At 33.2% G+C, this 20,737-nt stretch overlaps 1 protein-coding gene and 1 long non-coding RNA gene across 2 annotated transcripts; both read left to right on the forward strand.

The window, feature by feature from the left end:
* Positions 1-1,780: 1,780 nt before the first annotated feature.
* Positions 1,781-8,149, forward strand: LOC111283370 (squamosa promoter-binding-like protein 1). The gene is made up of 10 exons (XM_022871865.2): positions 1,781-2,907; positions 3,061-3,242; positions 3,649-4,145; positions 4,599-4,673; positions 4,759-4,866; positions 4,965-5,082; positions 5,208-5,349; positions 5,528-5,678; positions 6,338-6,973; positions 7,400-8,149. Exons 1-10 carry the CDS (start codon positions 2,309-2,311, stop codon positions 7,847-7,849), a joined length of 2,958 nt encoding a protein of 985 aa, XP_022727600.2. The 5' UTR covers positions 1,781-2,308; the 3' UTR covers positions 7,850-8,149.
* Positions 8,150-14,276: 6,127 nt separating this feature from the next.
* Positions 14,277-16,684, forward strand: LOC149519716 (uncharacterized). The gene is made up of 2 exons (XR_016338901.1): positions 14,277-15,841; positions 16,022-16,684. It is a non-coding gene; the product is annotated as an uncharacterized LOC149519716 (long non-coding RNA).
* Positions 16,685-20,737: the final 4,053 nt, after the last annotated feature.

The raw sequence follows: 20,737 nt of genomic DNA on the forward strand, positions 1-20,737 counted from the left end.
ATAATTCTATTTAATAAATTATTTAAATTTAATATTTTTAGATAATTATTTAAATTTAAATAAAAATCTATCAAAAATTATAAATTATTTAATAATTATTTAAATTTAATACTTTTAGATAAGTTAATGAATTATTGACTAGAAAATATGTATTTTTAAAATAATAAAAGCTTACATTTTTATATGAAAATATGAGACATTTGAATGTTAATAAAAAAATTAGATAAAAATATATTTTTGCTTTGAAAACAAATATAATGTTTTATTTATGTTCTAATTCAAATATTTTTATATTATATATTTGGTTAATTTATTTGTTTCTCTTAGTCCATAACTTTTTTTTTTTATTATTTTACTTAGATTGATTATAATTAACTTTTTTTATTATATATATTTATTTTATTCATTTCTTCAATGTTTTTATTCTCTGTTAATTTGTTAGTATATTTGCTTTTATTATTGTATATATTTAATTTTAACAAATTAATATGTAAATTTATATTCTCTATTTTCTTTTGCTATACTTTTTATTATTGAATTTCTTTATTTACAATGGATGATATGAAAAGAATAATGATCACTACCATATCTAACTTAAAAAAAATACTATCAATATGTTAAAAATAATTAAAAATAAAAAATATTTCAAATTTTTTTTTAAGTATAACATAAAGACTTATTGTTTCCCTTTTATCTAAAAAATAACTTTATTTTGTTGACATATATAGAAATAATTGTCAACTCAATATATTTGCACAATAATTACTTGAAGTATGCCAAAAATAAGAACTAATAAAAAGTAAATGATTATAACAAAATTAATAATTATGATTTGTTGTTTAATCAAATATATATATATATACCACCTAATCAACATTATGATAAAAATAATTATTAATTTTAACTATTTAAATATTTATTCTTTATTTTTTTTATAAAATAAGAAAAAAGCATTAACAAATTTTTACTATTTAGCAAATAAATTGAAAAAAATATTTTTTAATGAAAAAAATATTTTTATAATTTTTAAAAATTTATAAAAATTTAGACTTTTTTTAGATGAATAATATCATTTATAACATATTATATATAAATTATCATTCACTTGTAACTTAACATTTATAAATATATAATTATATATTAGATAAATAATTAAAAAATAAATTTAAAATTATGAAAAATTTAATAAAAAATCCTTGCACGGGTTAAAAAAGCTAATTTTATTTATAAAAAGATAAACCAGGATCATCTTTTCATATACATATTTTATTTTAAAATAATTATTCCGTGTTAACTTTTTTTATTTTTATTATCAAAGTAACTCGATCTTGATCTTATTTTTAAAATATTATATTATATTAAATTAAAATTTAAAAAATATGTTTTAAAAAGTTTTAAAAACTAAAATTTACAAATTTTTTTAATTTTATAATTTAATTAAATATAATAATCAAAATTAAATGAATTAAAAAAAAAAAACTAATTTTAAGGTAAAATTATTATTATTGTTATCGTCGTCGAAAACTCAAAGAGTGAGAGAGGCGTTGTTCACGTGGGGCCACCACTTAGGTTTAATGGGTGAGCCGTTTCTTTTTTTGTTTTTTTCACTTCCATTCTATTTTCTCTCACACATTTAATCAGCAAAGAAAAAACAAAGGGGTATTTTTCTAATCAATGATATAAATAAATAAATAAATTTATGATTTTTTGTGTACCATACCACACCAAACCATTACCCAAACACTTTACCACAAAAGACCAACAAAAGACAGACAAACACGTTTATCATCATTTCATCATCGTCATAATCAGAGAAACTTTGGCAACTTGTCTTAACTTCCGTTTGCTTTCCGGCAACTGTCAGCCGCTTCATCTGACCAAGTAACCGTTAAGTTTGTTAATCTTTCTTTGCCTTTGACTCTTTCTGCTTCTTTTTAAATTTTAGTTTATTTTCAGCTTTTATTTGGATATATTGTTATGAGATGTGAAAAAAAAAAAAAATCTCAGCGCTTTGAATTTGGGATTCAGTGAAAAGTAGGATTTTTTTTTTTTTTTTTTTTTTAGAGTTGATTTGGTAGGGGGTTGGTCTTAATTGGAATCACGGGTGTGTTGGTGTACTGTTTTTGGACTTCTGGGGAAGAACCGAAGCTGATTAGTTGTAATTAATAGTATAGTTTAGCAATTTTGGGGTCTTGGAGCACTGATCTGTAGCTGGAATAAGGTTAAAGTTCTGGTTTGTTGTTGTTAAATTGTCCTTTTTGAGGTTAAATTACTGGGTTTTGGTCTTCTGGTTATCTGGGTTTCATAAATGAAGGCTAGATTTGGAAGTGAAACTCATCATTTTTATGGTATGAATCCGGCGGATTTGCGGGCAGTGGGGAAAAGGACATTGGAGTGGGATTTGAATGATTGGAAATGGGATGGTGACCTTTTCATTGCTAGCTCCATAAATCCAGTATCTGCTGATAGCATGGGAAGGCAGTTTTTCCCACTGGGGTCCGGGATTCCTGTGAATTCGTCCAATAGTTCTTCGTCATGCTCTGGCGAAGTGAATCTGGAAACTGAGAAAGGGAAAAGGGAATCGGAGAAGAAGAGGAGGGTTATTGTGCTTGAAGATGACGGTCCGAATGAAGCAAGTAGCCTTACTTTGAAGCTTGGGGGCCAAGGTGGTGAAGGTTTTCCAATCAGCCAAAGGGAGATGAGAAATTGGGAGGGAACTAGTGGGAAGAAGACTAAGTTGAGCGGAGGTTCTGGAAATTGTGCAGTTTGTCAGGTTGAGGACTGTGGGGCTGATCTGAGCAATGCCAAGGATTATCACAGACGCCATAAGGTTTGTGAGATGCATTCCAAGGCTAGCAAGGCACTGGTCGGAAATGTCATGCAGCGATTTTGTCAGCAGTGTAGTCGGTAAGCATTTAAAATTTGAAGCGCTTTGCAGGAATCAAAGAGAGAGGCTAATTAAATTTGTAGAAATTCTGATGGAAGGAAGTCTTAGTGATTTTGTCTACTTGAAGCTGAAAATCTATATTGTTGGATGACATGTTGTTTGGTTTTTGGTAGGTTTCATGTCCTTCAAGAGTTTGATGACGGTAAGAGAAGCTGCCGCAGACGTCTGGCTGGCCACAATAAAAGGAGGAGGAAAACAAATCCTGACACTGTTGTCAACGGCAATTTAATTAATGATGAGCAGACTAGTGGTTATCTGTTGTTAAGTCTGTTGAGGATACTTTCTAACATGCATTGTAAGTAACTTGATGGCTTTCCACTACAACCAAATTCTAGTGGGTTTATGTCTGTGGATTTTAGCCTAACATATTTTCTCTGACAAATGGGGCTCAATTTGCATTGATTTTTCATACTTTACAATCATTTTCCCAAATTTTTTGGGGACGTAAGGTGATTTGATGGCGATGTTTGAACAAGCTATGCAAAATGAAATTTGAACTCTTGTGCGGCTACTGGATTTTGTCTCAGGATAGTTTATTATGCACTTTCTCTGAAATCTATTTTTTATGTGAACTTAGAAGTTAGACATAAAAGAGCTGGTATGATTCTTTGGCAGTAGCATGATTCTAGCTATTGTATTTTGCCCGGAATAATTTGTATTTGCTTACAGGGTGAATTATTCATTTTTTTCTTAAATTGCAGCTAACAGATCTGACCAGACCACAGATCAGGATGTGCTATCTCATCTTCTAAGGAGCCTTACAAACCATACCGGTGAACAAGGGGGAAAAAACATATCTAGGCTTTTGCTTGGACCTCAAGATTCAGAAGCAGTTTCGGCTTTGTTTTCGAATGGCCAAGGCCCTCCTCAGCCTTTTAAGCAGCACATCACTGGACCTGCATCAGAGATGCCACAGAAAGGAGTATGTTCTCGTGGTGCTAGGGGTGATGAACTCCAAGGCGATACAGCTGGAGTGGCTAAGATGAATAATTTTGATTTGAATGACATATATATTGACTCAGATGATGGCACAGATGACATAGAGAGGTCACCTGCACCTGTGAATACAGGGACTAGCTCACTTGATTGCCCTTCATGGGTCCAACAAGACTCTCATCAGTCAAGTCCACCACAGACTAGTGGAAATTCTGATTTGGGATCTGCCCAATCACCTTCTAGTTCCAGTGGTGATGCTCAGGTATCTCTATGTTGTATAATATGCATGATTGCATTCCTATTTTCTTTTAAAATTCCATGAATATTACTCTGAGATATAGGACATTTGCTAGATGGCTTGATTTTGTGTAGGAGGTTCAAATAGTGCCACAAGTTAATGTTCTAGGAGTGTTAATAGTTAAGCAGTCAAGCCTCATCTCTGGACATCAATCTATGAACATCTCCTCACAAAGGTGTAGAATGAGCCAGGTTAAGGCCTCATTTAGGAATCATGCAGGGCAAAGTTTAGCAAGATTAGGCTAACTTCAACTAGTTAGTTCAAATAATTCTAGACAGTGTCTGATTAGTTTATCTCTTGTGTGATGACAAGCAATTACAACTGAATATCTTGATGATCCATCTCCTCTGCCGAGTTATAAAATTCTAATGAAAAGCTTAACTTCTGATGACTTTTTTTTTCCTCCGACCATTGCAGAGCCGTACAGGTAGGATTGTGTTTAAATTATTTGGGAAAGAACCAAATGATTTTCCTCTGGTCTTGCGAGCACAGGTACTTAAAGGTTTTTGAATGCGACTATACTTTGTGATTTTGCTTCCTCAGAAATTTTACTTATCTAAAATGTTTGAGCTTCCAGATTTTTGACTGGCTGTCTCATAGTCCCACTGACATTGAGAGCTATATTAGGCCAGGTTGCATTGTTCTGACAATTTACCTTTGTCAAGCTGAGGCTGCATGGGATGAAGTAAGCTTGGTTTGCATGAAACTATGGATTTTTATCTTTTTTGCTTTTAAATTCTATTAATCTCTTCATAATTTTAATCCTCTATCATCTTTTGTCAGCTTTGCTCTGATCTGAGTTTCAGTTTGAGTCGGCTTCTGGATTGTTCAGATGACACTTTCTGGAGGACTGGATGGATTTATATAAGGGTGCAAGATCATATAGCATTCATTTATAATGGTCTGTTTGGTCTTTTCTTTATCTTTATTGGTATTTATTTAATTGATGGGACCAAATAATTGGCAAGCAAGAGGACTTCTGTATGCAGGATTGAATATTCTGATCATTTTATTTTTATGCTGCAGGTCAGGTTGTGGTAGATACATCTTTACCACTTGGAAGCAACCATTATAATAAAATTGTGAGTGTCAAACCAATTGCAGTATCTGCAACTGAGAGAGCTCAATTTTTGGTTAAAGGTATCAATCTGTCTCAACCAACCACAAGGTATTCTTTACTCTTTTCTTGTAGTCAATATTTCTTGTGTCATTTTATCCCCCAATGGCTTGAAATGATCCTTGGGAGTGTATATAAGAATCGGTTTAGTTTACTGTATTATATACTTTGTATCGGATTTCTATGGTTGCTCTAGAGCCTTTTTATGTTCCTGGATTTCCTGTCCCAGGTTGCTCTGTGCAGTAGAAGGAAAGTATCTGGTACAGGAAGCTACTCATGAGTTGCTGGATGGCAATGATGATTTCATGGAGCAAGATGAGCTTCAGTGTGTTAACTTTTCTTGCTCTATCCCTACTGTGACTGGGAGAGGATTCATTGAGGTGGTCTTTCTTCTACTTATAATCGATCCCGTTGCTCCCTTTCTCCTTTGCTGTTAGCTTGACATGGATTATATGTGAATTCTAGTAAAGTTCCTTCCAATGGAGTGAGAGGTTACAATGTAGATTGTAGATAATAGGCGTAGTGTAAATATGTCCCGGTTGGCACTAACTTTAAAACTTCTTTAAGGTGGACTGTTGTAATTCCGTACATAAAATTCTATCTTATTTATGGTGAAATTATGGGGATTGGTTCGGGGGCAAAGGGAGGGAAGAGGGAGGCCCTAGGACAATGAGAATTTGAGACAAGTGAGAAATTTGTCTAAATTCTTGGAAGTAATTTTAGTGAATCATAGAAGATGCTTAGCTGCTTGGACAACTTTTACTAATTTATGACTGGCATTGGTATTATTGTGTTTATGGTGGAAATGTGGAGAAAGATGAAGAAGCATGACTCTTTTTGGTTTTCTGGTTGCACTGTATTCTCCAGTCAGTATGTTCTTTTCATGGAGTGGAAAATAAATAGAATCTACTCTAGTATCTTTTTTTGCTGCGTTTTATTTTTTTCCCTACATGCACGTGATAAAAGATGCATATTATAGAATTTATTCTGAATATGTCTTTCTTTTAGCTGAAGTTGACATTTCCTTGATCTTATCCAGATTGAAGACCATGGTTTTAGCAGCAGTTTCTTCCCTTTCATAGTTGCTGAGGAGGATGTTTGTTCAGAGATCCGTATGCTTGAGAGTGTACTGGAGATTACTGACACCGATTCAGATGTTGGCAGAATTGGAAAGATGGAAGCCAAAAATCAAGCTATGGACTTTATTCATGAAGTTGGTTGGCTTCTTCATAGAAGTCAATTGAAGTCTAGATTGGGCCACTTGGATCCTAACCAGAAACCCTTTCCTCTAAGTCGGTTCAAGTGGCTTATGGAGTTCTCTATGGACCATGAATGGTGTGCTGTAGTGAAGAAACTTCTAAATATTTTTCTTGATGGAATAGTGGGTTCAGGGGAGCACCCTTCCCTTAACATTGCATTAACAGAAATGGTTCTTCTTCACAGAGCTGTTAGGAAAAATTGTAGACCTTTAGTGGAGCTCCTTTTAAAATTTGTCCCTGAGAAAGCTTCAGATAAATTAGGATTTGAAAACGAGACAGTGGCTGGTGCTGTTGATAAAAACTTCTTGTTTAGACCTAATGTCCTAGGCCCTGCAGGTTTGACTCCTCTTCACACTGCAGCTGGTAAAGATGGTTCTGAGGGTGTGCTGGATGCATTAACTGATGATCCTGGAAAGGTAATCTCTTATCATATTAATTTATTTCTGAGCACACCAGGAAGCAAACTACAGGAATTGTTGTTTCCATTCTCTAGCATCAATTTTGATGATCTTGTGAAATGCATTCCTCTGTAACTTGTTCAATCTGCATACTGTCTTTCATGGTCTATTTCTCAGTTTTGGCTGAAAATTTCAAGACTGCCCACCATTAGTGCAATTGCTTGATTCAAAATTGCTATGACTCCACACCCATCCTAGGAACACTCTTGTAGTAAACTGCCAAATACACTCCCCCAACACTTCCACTAGGATTTGAACTTGAGTTCTTTGCTTGGAAATGTCCTCTGAAGTTAAGAATGAAAGTATTCTATTGTCAAATCTAAACACAGTTCTTGTATTTTGGATTTTTTCTTTTGAAAACAATCGTATGTATTTTCCGTTCAGGTTGGAATAGATGCTTGGAAGAGTGCTCGGGACAGCACTGGCTCAACGCCTGAAGATTATGCTCGATTGCGTGGCAGTTACTCGTACATACACCTGGTACAGAAGAAAATTAATAAGAGACCAACTTCTGGGCATGTGGCGGTTGACATTCCCAGTGCCCTCTCTGATTGTAGCACAAACCAGAAGCAAAATAACAAGTCAGCCTCCAGCTTTGAGATTGACCAGCTTGAATTGAGATCCATGAAACGACATTGCAAGCTTTGTGATCAGAAGCTGGGTTATAGCCACGGAACGGCTGGCAGGACATTGGTTTACAGGCCTGCAATGCTCTCAATGTTAACAATAGCTGCAGTATGCGTCTGTGTTGCTCTACTATTTAAGAGCTGTCCTGAAGTTCTATACGTGTTCCGTCCCTTCAGGTGGGAATTGTTGGAGTACGGAACGAGCTGAAAGTCAGGTAACTCTCAAGTATAATTAGGTGGTTTGTATTTGTAATCCGTTTATAAATTAGACTGTAAAGTTGAGATTTGGTGTATGACTGAGTTGACAAATGTTTATTTGGTTGTTCAGTCATGAATGTAATGTTTTCAGGGTATTAACATAACACATGCATATTTGCATGGGTCTCTCTCTCTCTCTCTGGGGTCTGAGGTTCCTGACTTTGACATGGATAGCGGGTTATGTAGCATTAGCATTGTTGCCATTTTTTTTTTTTATCTTATCATAATAATAAAAATCTGTGTTGCTGCAGCTCTCCTGTTGGAGGATGATTGATCCCTTCTTTTTTATTAATTTTATGGTTTTTTTTTTGGCTCTTTGCGATGATACTAGAATTACGTCTGGAGTTAGCTGTGGGTTTATTTATTTATTTATTTGTCGTTATTCTTAGATGATAATATTTATGAAGATTAAAACTAAAAGAAAAAAAAAAGGAAAAAGGTTCAAACAAATAAGAAAAAGGAAAATGGAGTCAAACAAAGGGTGTTACGTGGATATTTTTACTTTTTTTTTTTTATAATTTTAAAATGTATCTAATTAAATAATAATAAGAAACCAAAAAAAGCAAAGGGTAAAAAAAGAAAAAATCAAGTTTGAAATTTAGTAGACTAGTCATGGTCATCCAAAATACATACTAATTATAAGAAACGAATACAAAATATAATTAGCGACATAAAAAAATTTAGTATCTTTTAAAAGATGATAACATGGAAATCAATATTTAGCAATCAGCTTGAATGTTAATTATATAATTATGGTATTTTTATTAAGTTAATATCTTTAAACTAAGGTATCAAATAATATATAACTTTATTATTACATATATATAAATATAAAATTAAATAAATAACAATATATATATATATATATATTTTTTTCAAGGTGGATGGAAGTCGAACATCTTAAAATTGTTTTTGAGATAGCTCCATTGCCTTAAAAATAGTCAATCCAACCCTAAATCAATTCTAATTTTTTTTTAAAAAATTTGCTTTATATTAGATCTAAGCTAATTAAATTCCGTTGGATACAAATTGTTTTATCATCTTTATTTACCAATTCATTTTATTATAAAATTTATTTAATTAAAAAAATATAAAAACAAAAAGAAAAAAGCGAAAGTTTTGTCATAATGATAAAAATAGATTGGTAGAATGCTTGATATTAGTAAGACTGATAAAATGATGGAATAAAATTTTCATTAAATGGTTTTTTTGGGCACAAAAGTTTAATTAAGTTAGAAAAGTGAAAATATGCAAATTTATGCAGTTCTATCAGAATGTCCAACAAACATATTTCTTAGGGAGGGCTTGTCGACGATCAACTTACTTCATGAATATACATTTTATGTTAGCTCAATGACATAACTCTTGGTGATACTTCATAAATGGACATTTCCTAGTACAGCTATGTGATCATGGTGTTTAAATGATTGGCAATAACAGTAAAGGGGGAAAAAAATATCTAGAGAGTAGCTTACAGGTTATGTCCTTTGTGCCAAAGTAATGCTCCATATTAACCAAGAAGATAAAATGGTAAAAGCCAAGCGTATTAATTGGTAGTATTTGGGACTTCTCCAATAGTACAAGTGTCGTTGCTCCTATCCAATTTGTGGAAAAGGTGTAGAAAGATGTAGTTGCTCCTACAGAGAAAGTTTTATCGACTCTATATTTCTTTGTTTCTCCTACAGAGAAAGGAACATGTATCACCTGGATAATAAACAGAAGTTAGGCACCAGAAACCTATCCTTATTTGATAAAGCTTTGTTACATTACTTGTGGTGGGGACGTGGTGTGAGAAATGGAAGAGGGTGGATGCTGAAACACGTACGTAACTCAAATGTGGAAGTTGTACAAAAAACTAAATGGGGATGGTTTCAGGGATGGGGTGAAAACTAAAAAATTGTTTGATTCGATTGTTGTTAAGAGTGTTTGTGGCTCTTGGAACTAAAATCCAAAGAAAAACTGCAAAAATACACCCCCCCGCCCCCCCCCCCCCCCCAAAAAAAAAAAAACCTCGTTATTAGTGGAACCTTGACATCGTAATAGTTTTTTCAACTTATTTATCATAATGAACTTACCGGTAGCGATAAGATTCTTTTTAGACACAGGCAAAGTGTATTCCAAGTTGAGCCTCTGCAGAAGTAATGACTTCTAACATCCACGTTGCTGGCTGGGCAAAGGGTTTCTTTAATTTTTGGTACTCCAGGTAGTAAGGGATGATCGAGTTAGGTAAAGAGAGTCGCTGTTCCTTTATTATAATATCATTTTCATGAATGTCGTACCTAGCTAGGTAGCTAGGAAGCATGTATGTAGACATGTAATGCAAAATAATGATATTGTTTTTCAGGATTAATACCTCAAAGTATTCAATAAGCCTAGTTGATAATGTTGACCCGGCCCTCCAGAATATATCATTTGTCATCAAAATTAATGAGGTGCTAGGATATGAACATGTTATGTAAAAACAAATATAGTACCCGATGATATTTATAATTAGTCTGAATGCTTCCATCCCTATATTAAATTAACATATTTCTCCAGTAATGCAAGAAAATGGATTTTTCATATTCTTTAGCTTATTATGATACGAAGTAAGCTATAACAGCACTTTCTTTGGTGTTTATGATCTTGTTGCCTGATTAAATCATGTCTAATTAGTACATTTAAATATTTAAAATGTCGAAAAACCATCAGAATAGTTCTCTTGAAAGACTAAGTTGTAATTTTATTGCAAGAAACAATTATCATGTATGTGAACCTGTCAGTTAATTTGCCCATCAAATCTGTTGATGCTTCATTGGGTGATGAATGGTGCATACTATTGCCCTCATTGCGTTAATGACAATTGTAGCTGCTTAGGCATCTAAACCAATTAGAAACAAGTTGTACTGCTATAGTTAGCAGTTTACGCTAGCTGCGCCGGTGATATTCCACTTATACGATGGATGCCGACTAAAGCACCTTTGATTTGATTTCATCCACCTCTCCGCTACAAATTCCGGTTAGATGATAGGTAATTAACTGAGTAAAAAGTTTTGAAGCAATTTATTTTCATAATCATGATACGTAATCGATAAGCAAAAGCAATAATCTTTTTTAATAGAATACGTTTCTCTTTTTTTTTTTTTTTTTTATATTACTGACTTTTAATGAGAAAATATCATTAATTAAAAGGGAAGAGAATATTTTAGTTATATATTTTATTAAAATTTTAAATCACACTAATTTAATAAAATGTGTAAAATCTACGTATAAATGATCATTATTAAATTATTTAAATTTTTATGTGTATCTCATATTAAGATTAAAGTTATCAACTAATTTTATTAAATTATAGTATTATTAATTAATAATAGCCCACATAATGAAAAATTATCTCATCCAACATAATCAACTTATAATATATTAAACAGTATAGTGTATTCTAACTATATTGACTAAAAATCTTTTCTTTCAATTAAAGTAGTCGACGATTGGATCTGATAATTTAAAACATGATACGATGATACGATTTAAATATAATATAAAAATAATATACGATAATGACATTATTTAAAATTTTAATAATAATTTTATATGAATTTAACCAAATAAAAAAATATTTTATTTTTTTATATCGATATAAATTATGATACGTAATTTTTGTTTAAATTATGATACGAATATATAAAATTTATTATTTTACACAATACAAATACATGAATCATTAAATTTATTGATAATTATTACTTTTTTTTCCATCTTGGTGATTAGTATTTAAAATAATGAGGTTTCAAAGCAGGCTTAGGTTAATTAGAGACTTGGAATACCAAATTTGACATGGGGAAATACTAAATGGTGAGTTAATTCATTTCCAAAACCATAGGAGAAAGTTACATATGAATTTTGAACTTAAACTTGGATCACCTTTCCAATCTTTGCATAATAATAATTTTAAATTGCATTCTTTTTCTCGCAAACTTTTTTAAAAAGAAAAATCACATTGAAAATCTGAGAAACCGAAACTGTAATCGACACGAAGAAGGCCAATGGCAGTAAAAGCAGCCTTGTCCGTTTTTTCTTTTGAACATAACAATAACAAAACGTCTTGTCCACAAAAGTCCAATCGATAGATATTTCGATTTTGTTTTTTCAATGACAACATTAATGCATGTCACTGTTACAGACAGCTCTGCCCTTTTTCTACTCAAAGTCTTCTTTACATTAATGCAAATACCACCCATGTAAGTGGAAGAGCATTATTGACGATTTGCTTTTTATATAAACTTCACTAAGTCTAAGTGTCACAGTTTGCGGATGGACCAGGCCCAGTATTCTCTCCAAATCAAGATGGAGTTTTAGTTTAAGTGGGGCAGAAATAGACAGTAAGTGAGATCAGGTCCAGAGATGCTACGGATGTCCTGGAGGTAGGACCAAGACCTAGATAGGGTGTACGGATGCCGAAAAAGGCTCTAGGCAGACTAGGTGATTAAGTTCAACAATTTTGAGACAAACCCAAGCAAAGGCCCGGATGCGAGCCCAAACACGAGCAAAGGTAGAAATCTAGGTGTGGGCCTAAATGCAGGCACTATTGAAGATAGACCTAGAACCTTCATAGATCTTGTTCAAATCTTTATTGATGAAGTCCTTATAAATTTGAACTCCTTGAAGTCTTATTTAATCTTTGGATTCTATGAAAGCCATTAGATATGATGAATCAAACCCATTGATATAAAGGGTCTCAACTATAGTTTGGGTAGCAAATTCTTGGAATATTAAGTGCATGAGCATGAGTCTAAGTATTAGGTTGATCTTGGACATTGGACAAGTCCATTCTCGAGTTCAAGAGCCACACAAGCATGGAGTTGAAGTCTTGATCTGCAACAGTTGGTTTCATAGCCTTGGTTCGGAGTTGGTAACAGAACTTGGTCTAGAGTTAGGGATTAGTGCAAGGTTGCTGCTAGAGCTAGAGTTGGCGTCAGAAGAGGTTCAAACTTGTATGGTGTGGGCATTTTACTATGTGGTGCGAGCATCACAGTGTTGCTGTGCTTATGCGCTGGTGAGACACCCTTTGATGTGGTGTGTGCGGGTGTGCTGGATTATAGAATAGGCACTTGACAGATTGTTGATGTGGTACTATGGGTGTGTTGGGGGTGCTGTGCAAGTGTGCAGACTAGTACCTGATAGAGTGTGCTGGGCATGTTGTACTGGTGTGCCGACTAGTGCTTAACAAAGTGTGATGATCGTGAGTGCTTTCTTGGAGTGCTGTGTTGACAGATTACTGTGTCAGTGCGCTGGGAGTAGAACTAAGATCACTTGAGGGGCTACTAGAAAGTTGAGTTACATCCCCTGGTTTGTGCTTTCGTGGTTTGATAGTTTGTTTTGGGCTATGGCATGGCTAGGGAAAACTAAGCAGAAGTTCAGAGTGAAGCTCATGAGGAACGCCAACCTAAAGGTACAGGAAGGAAAACTAGTTTGAGAGATATGTTAATATCCATGGACCCTCGACTGTAAAAGTGCGAGGTGGTCATTGCAGATATGTAGGATAGGTTCAAAGACATCGATGATCATATTGTAGAGCTAAAGTCAATGAGGGAGGGGCTTATGAAAGGGATGCAAGGTGCTGTGAATGAGACAATGAAGGTGCTCATACAGTAAAATGAGGCGTTGGAGGCCATTATGACCACCTTACGAGAAGAGCTACAAAGGCTCAAGGTTAATCATGTTGCGATGCGAGTTGTCATGGTTGTTGGTGTGGGTTTAGGACCTAGAGTGAAGGTGCTTAAATTAAAGCTATTCGCGAGAAGTCATTTGGCCAAAAAAGTGGACAACTTCGTATAAGGCATTGAATAGTACTTTCAAGCGATAATGATAGCCGATGATGCTAAAGTAAGCTCACGTGCTATGTTTTTGAGCAATAATGCTCTATTATGGTGGCACAACAAGTATGAAGGTGTTAGGCGTGGTGAACGGGCAATCACCACATGAGATCAGTTCGTAGAGGAACTTAGACAATAGTTCAAGCCAGAGTATATGAAAAATGAAGCTCGAGGAGAGCTCTGTAGGCTTACTCAAAGGGGTAGAATTAAAGACTATTGCAAGGAGTTCTCGAAGCTATTGTTGATGGTTCTAAGTATGAATGAGGAGGGGGCTCTATTCTTTTTCATGCCGATGATGCTAAAGTAAGCTCACGTGCTATGTTTTTGAGCAATAATGCTCTATTATGGTGGCACAACAAGTATGAAGGTGTTAGGCGTGGTGAACGGGCAATCACCACATGAGATCAGTTCGTAGAGGAACTTAGACAATTGTTCAAGCCAGAGTATATGAAAAATGAAGCTCGAGGATGGTCTGAATCCTTGGTAATGACCAAGTTGCAATGGAAAAGTGTGCAAGAGTTGACTCTAGCCATTGCTCTTACGAAATTGATGATTGAGTTTGAAGCCCAAATTTCATAAGGCCAAGACCAACAGAGTCATTATAGGTAAAGGCAAAGAGCGGAAGCCCTCGAGTTACTTTTTGTATGCTGGATCACATCGGGTTAAGGAGTGCCTGAAGTATAAGAAGTTTTTAGCCATCGAGTGATAGAGGAGTTGTTCGAAGGCAAGAGTAGCGATGATGAATAGCACCAAAAGGAGCCTAAGATGATGTGGCTAGGTGCTATTCAATTTTGTTGAGAGATGGAAACCTATTCAAGAGCTAATGAGGAGAAAAAAGTGGTAGCAGAGTGCCATAGCATGAGTTTCAGGGTACAGCTTAATCCTTTCTAAGAGAATGTGTAGGAGGCAACTCAGAGAAAGTAGAGGAAACATCAGTAATGCAGGAGAAAAGGACCATTAAAAGGTAGTGCTGAAAATACTCGGATTGAGAAGAGGGAAGACTAGCAGAGTACTTTCTTGGATATGGGATTGAGATAATGAAAAACTGGTTTGCGGGGTAAGAGATGGAACCGATGTGCACGGGGACATGCAATTCAAGAGCAACATCCCCCTGGCAATGAAGACATTGCTAGAATGTGTGGGGAAAAATGTCACAATCTGTGGGATGAACTAGGCCAAGTGAGACAGAGTCAGACAACCATGAAGAACAAGCCTAGAGGTGCAACAAAGGTCTTGGAAGTAGGTCTAAGACTTAGAGAGGGTGTGCAAACACTGAAAAAAAGCTTTAAGAGCCTAATCTAGGTGGCCAGGTTCGATAGCTTTAAGATAGACTTAGGTAAGGGCATAAGTGCAAGTTCAGATGTAGGCACAGTTACAGATCCAGTCGCGAACCTTGGGGCTGGCCTAGGCCCAGGCATTATTAAAGACAACCTAGAACCTTTCATGATAGTGTCCTACCTGGTTTAAACTCTTTGTTGATAAAGTCTTTGTAAATTTTAACTCCTTGTAATCTTATGTCATTTTTGGACTTTATGAGAGCCGTTGGGTAAAATAAAACTCAGCCTCAATTATAAATAGAGAATTCCCCACACTCATTGTATACACACTAAAACTTCAGTAATACAAGTGCACTCTTAGCCTATATCTCTCTTTCTCTTTAACCTTTCATCAAACACTTTGTGTGCAGTGTTGTTTTACAACAGTTTGGATAACTAGGCCCTGGAGTATTGTGTGCCTAAACACTAGTTCAGTATTAGGTTGATTTTAAACACAGGATGAGTCAATTCCCGAGTTCAAGAGTAGCATAAGCCTGGAGCTGAAATCTCGGCTAGTGACATAAGCTTTTTCTTTCCAAATAGGCAAATACAAACTAAGCTATACGTTTCAGTTACCAAAAAACAAAAAATGAAGTGCGAAGAACAACCATTGGCTCTCTTCCTCTGGCCTTCTCTTTCCTTCTTTGCTTTGCTGCCTATATCTCTGATTGTTTTCGTTAGTTTTTCAAGTATTTTTGTACTCTAGAATTGGGTTGTTCCCTGCATACAGATTCAAGAAAACATGGCAATGGGAGAAAACAGGAAGCGAAGGTAAGTCCCACAGCTAAAAAAACAATACTATTGCTCTTATGCCACTCTAATTTTTCTTGGTTTTCCAATTCCGTGGGATCCCCTGCTCTTTTTTTTTTTGATCTCTTAATAAAACTTTATTGCCTTTCAAAAAAAAAAAAAAACATTTATGAAAGTTAAAATGATTTTATTATTTTCTAGACAAGCGGTGGTGGAAATACATGGTGCATTGCCAAGCCATCCACAGGTAATAAATATGTATCAGGTTTAACAGTAATATTAATAACAGCTGCTCGCAAAATGGGGTGGATTGTAAGCCAATCCAATCTGGTGGAACCTGCTTCCACCCAAACACTACCATCTCCCATGCTTCTTAAGCCATGAATCTCTTCTACAAGGCTACAGGTTAGAATAGTAGGAACTGCCATTTCAGTGGCACTGCCATCGTCATTTTAGAGAAACCCATGAAAGTTATTTTCCACATCCTGTCTAATTCAGTAGCGCATTATTTACTTGGGCTTGTTATTTGCTGGAAGTTTGAGAGATCTTGGCTTTGTTCTTTGTTGTCGTTGGCAGCCATCGGTAGCCAGCTGTAACTATCGGCCGAGATATATATATAAAGCGCCCAAGGACTACCAGGAAGGACAAGCTATCAAAGTTCGTATTGTTACGAGACATGAAATGCGTAAAGCTGAGGTTCATTATATCGTATGTTTTAGTAGATTTTAGAGACAAGTCAGTTTCAGTTGTTGCAAATAATTTACATGTAATATTTTCATTTTGATATAAAATGTAGACTCCTATTGCCAAGAAAAATTTTCAATATGTAAAAACATGATACTAGTAATAATCTGTACCTATCTATATTACCTGTACACCATATTGTTTTGGTTTTGTGAGGGATATGACATGTTTTTTTTTTTTTTTTTTGGCTTCGTTTATTTTAGGGGTTGGACTAGTTAGTAGATATCATTGGCTATAATTTTTGTTTTCCTGTTTTATTATGAATGCAACGTTCACATTAATGCAGACATGACATACGTGGTGTAGGTTTATTTATTTATATTTATTTTTCCATGTATGACTCAGTGAAAAGCAGGAAACAAATTAAAAAAGGGACTGACCGTTGGCCTTCAAAGCATGTCTGCAATTTTTGTTTGGAAGTATATAATTAATTTTATAAAGAATTTGGATTAAAATGGCAGGATAGTTTCTAGAATTTTAAAATTTAAATCTACAATTTAGAACGGCAACACAATCATACACAAAAAAGAAATAAATAATTTTAAAAAGTTTTCGTCGACTCTTGATATCAAAGACCATAAAAAAAAGGGGATATGTTATGATAAATTGATGATTTTAGGATTAAATTGAAAAAAATGATGAGAGAAAAAGGAAATTTGGTGGAGGATAAGACTTAATATGAATATTTATAGAGTTTTGCAAATTTGGATCAAATGTAATAATAATTTGGATTTTTTAAAATTATTTTTATAGTTTTGTAAATTTACTTTCTAATTTTTTGCATGAATTAAGTTTATTAAATTATTTTAAAAACTAAAAATAAAAAATTAACAAAATGAATAATTGAATAAATTAAATATTATTATTTTAATTTTTAAATTAATATTTTAAAATAATTATCTATATTTTATTATAATTATTATTTTAATAAATATTATTATTCTTTATAATAATATTCAATTAAAATTTTTTTCTATAAATGTTTTTAAAAAATCCCACCTGTAGCAGTACATCGTTCTAAGCTATACTCCTATACTATTTATTGAAAGCAATTCGTTAAAGAGATTGTAAGTGTCAAGTATTCTTTTTTTTTTCTTTAATTTTTTTCTAAATAAGATTAAAATAATATACTTTTTTATATTAATACTACCATGTATAAAAAGAATCTCTTGAGAATTTCGGTGGTGGCAGGTGTAAGGTCTAACACTTAGCTCATGGCTTTTAACTTGGGTTCCACACCTGTCGTTGTAGATTTTGATACGTACACTACTCGAGAAATCTTGACCTCCCCTTACTTCTTTGACTAAGCCATCAAGTAGTCGACTAATAGTCTCATTTTTAATTGAGCCATAGGGTTTGCTCTTAATGGTATCCCTTTTGGATCAAGTGATGATAGTGTAATTTTCTTTATTAATAGTTAAATTTAACAATATTTTATTATTCTTTCATGTCTCTAGAAAGTTTGTTTTTCTCTTTGTGTTTTTTAAGTGGGGCATGAGTGTATAGTTAACTCAAGTTATTTTGTGCTGACATATGTGAACTTGTAAATTGATACGTGTTATATTGATACCAATTTAGGTTGCCATTTGGTATTATGAAATTAACATGTGTGAAATTAACATAGACAAACAAGAAAAACACTTTCTCATCTTTTAACGTGCCAAATTTGTGTATTTTCCAATCTTAAATTCTTCCCTAAAGTTTTAACCTTTTACAAATAAAGGGTTCTTTATAAACTAAGGTTTTGATTTAGCCCAAAATTAGCTAAAAAGGAAAATGAATTTGGGGGATTTGCACAAGGTTTGGGAAATCAAAGCATTGATAAGGAAACCATAAGAAGAAAAAGCCAAAAAAATCTTAGAGAAAATCACCAAATAAGTTCAACCCATTATACATAAGCACAAGTGAAGAGTCAAGCTCTTATCAAAATTTTGATATTTTAAAAAAAATTATTAAATTTTGTATAATTTTATTTTGTGAAAGATTATTTTTTATTTTTGATTTTTTTTTAAATTTTGATTTATAGTCCAAATAATCAAACTCTACTAACTTGATTGTCCTTCATTTTCAAGCATGGATTGCTTTTATTGGAGAGCAATTGGATTACTCCTATTTTTTCCTTTTATTTTCTTTGGGTTATTAGTATCACTTTACTGTTTTTATTTTTTGCTTCATTAGTTTTTGTCTTCTAAATCTTCCTTTTTCATTTAAGGATTTGTTCATGTTGGTTTGGTACTTTTCTCCAACCTTTGTAATAGTTAGATTGCATGTATAATGGTTGGAATATGATTTTTTTACAAATTGCTTTGTGTTCTTTATTTGATTACTATTTTTTTTGCAAGAATTGTTCAGTGCTTTTTAGTGATTAATTTTTAGAAAATTGAAGTGAGAGAAAAATGGTGGTTTGCCTACCAATGCCTCAAGCCCTCAACTTGCGCTCATTTCCTATTTACTGTGCAATTTCTTCAAATAGTGAGTTTTTGAAAGCCTATGGATTATGAACATCCTCAATTTGTCTTTTAGGCTAACAAATAATTGTATTTTTTTCAATAAATTTTCCAAGTTTTTGGACAATATGGGAATAGAATAACAAGGAGGAATGAGCTAACTGTAATTTCTTGTGCTAATGGTAATAGGCAGAGAGAGATGAACTTTTGACATAAAAGGTTCTTTACTCTTTTGATTTTTTGCTTTGTATTTTATGAACCTTAAAACAATTGAATTTTTATTATCTTATCTATTTTATATGTGTGTGTATAATATATATGGTCATTTCTATTCATCTGTTAATGCAAACTTTACTCAAACTGTTATGATGATGATAATTCATATTTTTTTTTTTTGGAATGGATCCTAAATCTAAGCATTTGATATTTGCACTTAACCCTTCGAACTATTTCTCAAGTTTTTTGTTTCACTTAACTCTTCAACTTTGGCAATCTAGTGAATGTCCCATTTTGTTTAAGCATCTATAATTTGGTTTTTGTATCTTGCATGCTTATAGATTAAATAATACTACTATAATTTCTTTTGGCAAGGTGGTCGAACACATTTGCTTGCTCAAAGCAAACACGAATTTATCTGATGATGAAAATAAGGATATGTTAGATTATCTTTATACATCTTAATATCAGTTGCCTCAAATTGTTGCGGTCTAAGCTGTTACGCTAGGAAACACAATAGTAGATGCATTTAAAATTGCTGGTTATAATTCTTCTTTAAATGGCAATGTAGTCAATGAAACAGGGAATGCAACAATAATTGAGAATAGAAATGGTTTTGATAATGTGGGTTGAGCATCTACTACACTAGAGTTTGTGGATGGTTCCAATATGTTTTTCTCTGGCATGTTTATAACATGCATATGCTATGAACAATGAACTTTTTCTTGACTTCAGTTTATGTTGAAGGTTGCGTTATGTAATATGATTTGCAAACCTGCTAAATAATGAGAATTTAGAAGAATAATTTTAGTTACGAAATAAACTTGAGTTGCCTAAATTATTCTAAACTAAAAAAAACTCTCTTATCTTCTTTAGCTTGTGTTCATATCATCTAGAAAAAAAAATGAAATCTTTATTCTTGAAATTATCTTAATAATCTTGCATTGAGTTACAAATCATTCATGATAAATTTGGCATTGTTGAGGGTCTTATGACAACTACTTATTCAATTACTGGTAAGATTTACCACTGAATTCTCACAGAGTTAATTAACTTGTTTATTTTGTGTATTAATTGTGCTATTTTTCTCTTACTTAGCTATATAAAAAACTGTTGATGGTCCATCAATGAAGGATTAGAGATGAGGAATAGCTGCTTCATTTAACATTATTCCTAGCAACACCGTAGCTGCTAAGGTAAGAACTATGTCTAGATTATAGCTTTAAAGAGTTCATAAAAGCTTTTTTTTTATTTCATAATTATCATTATCACATTTTCTAGAGTTTGATTTCTGCTAAAAATACTATTCATTTGCAAAACACAAATATAATTAGTTTAATGAATTCTTTTTTCCATAATTATGCATATAGGACCGTGTGGGAAGGGGCGTGTGGGCCTGTTTAGTGGCCATTTTTGCTCTGATTTTTTCTAACATGCTTAGAATTTTTTCTTGATTTTTCTAGAATTTTTAAATTGCATGAAATATTTATTTTTTAAAATTCATGCATTA

This window comes from Durio zibethinus, chromosome 3, assembly GCF_047325235.1.
Source record: "Durio zibethinus cultivar Kanyao isolate XHJ-2024 chromosome 3, ASM4732523v1, whole genome shotgun sequence".
NCBI classification, from domain to species: Eukaryota; Viridiplantae; Streptophyta; class Magnoliopsida; order Malvales; family Malvaceae; genus Durio; species Durio zibethinus.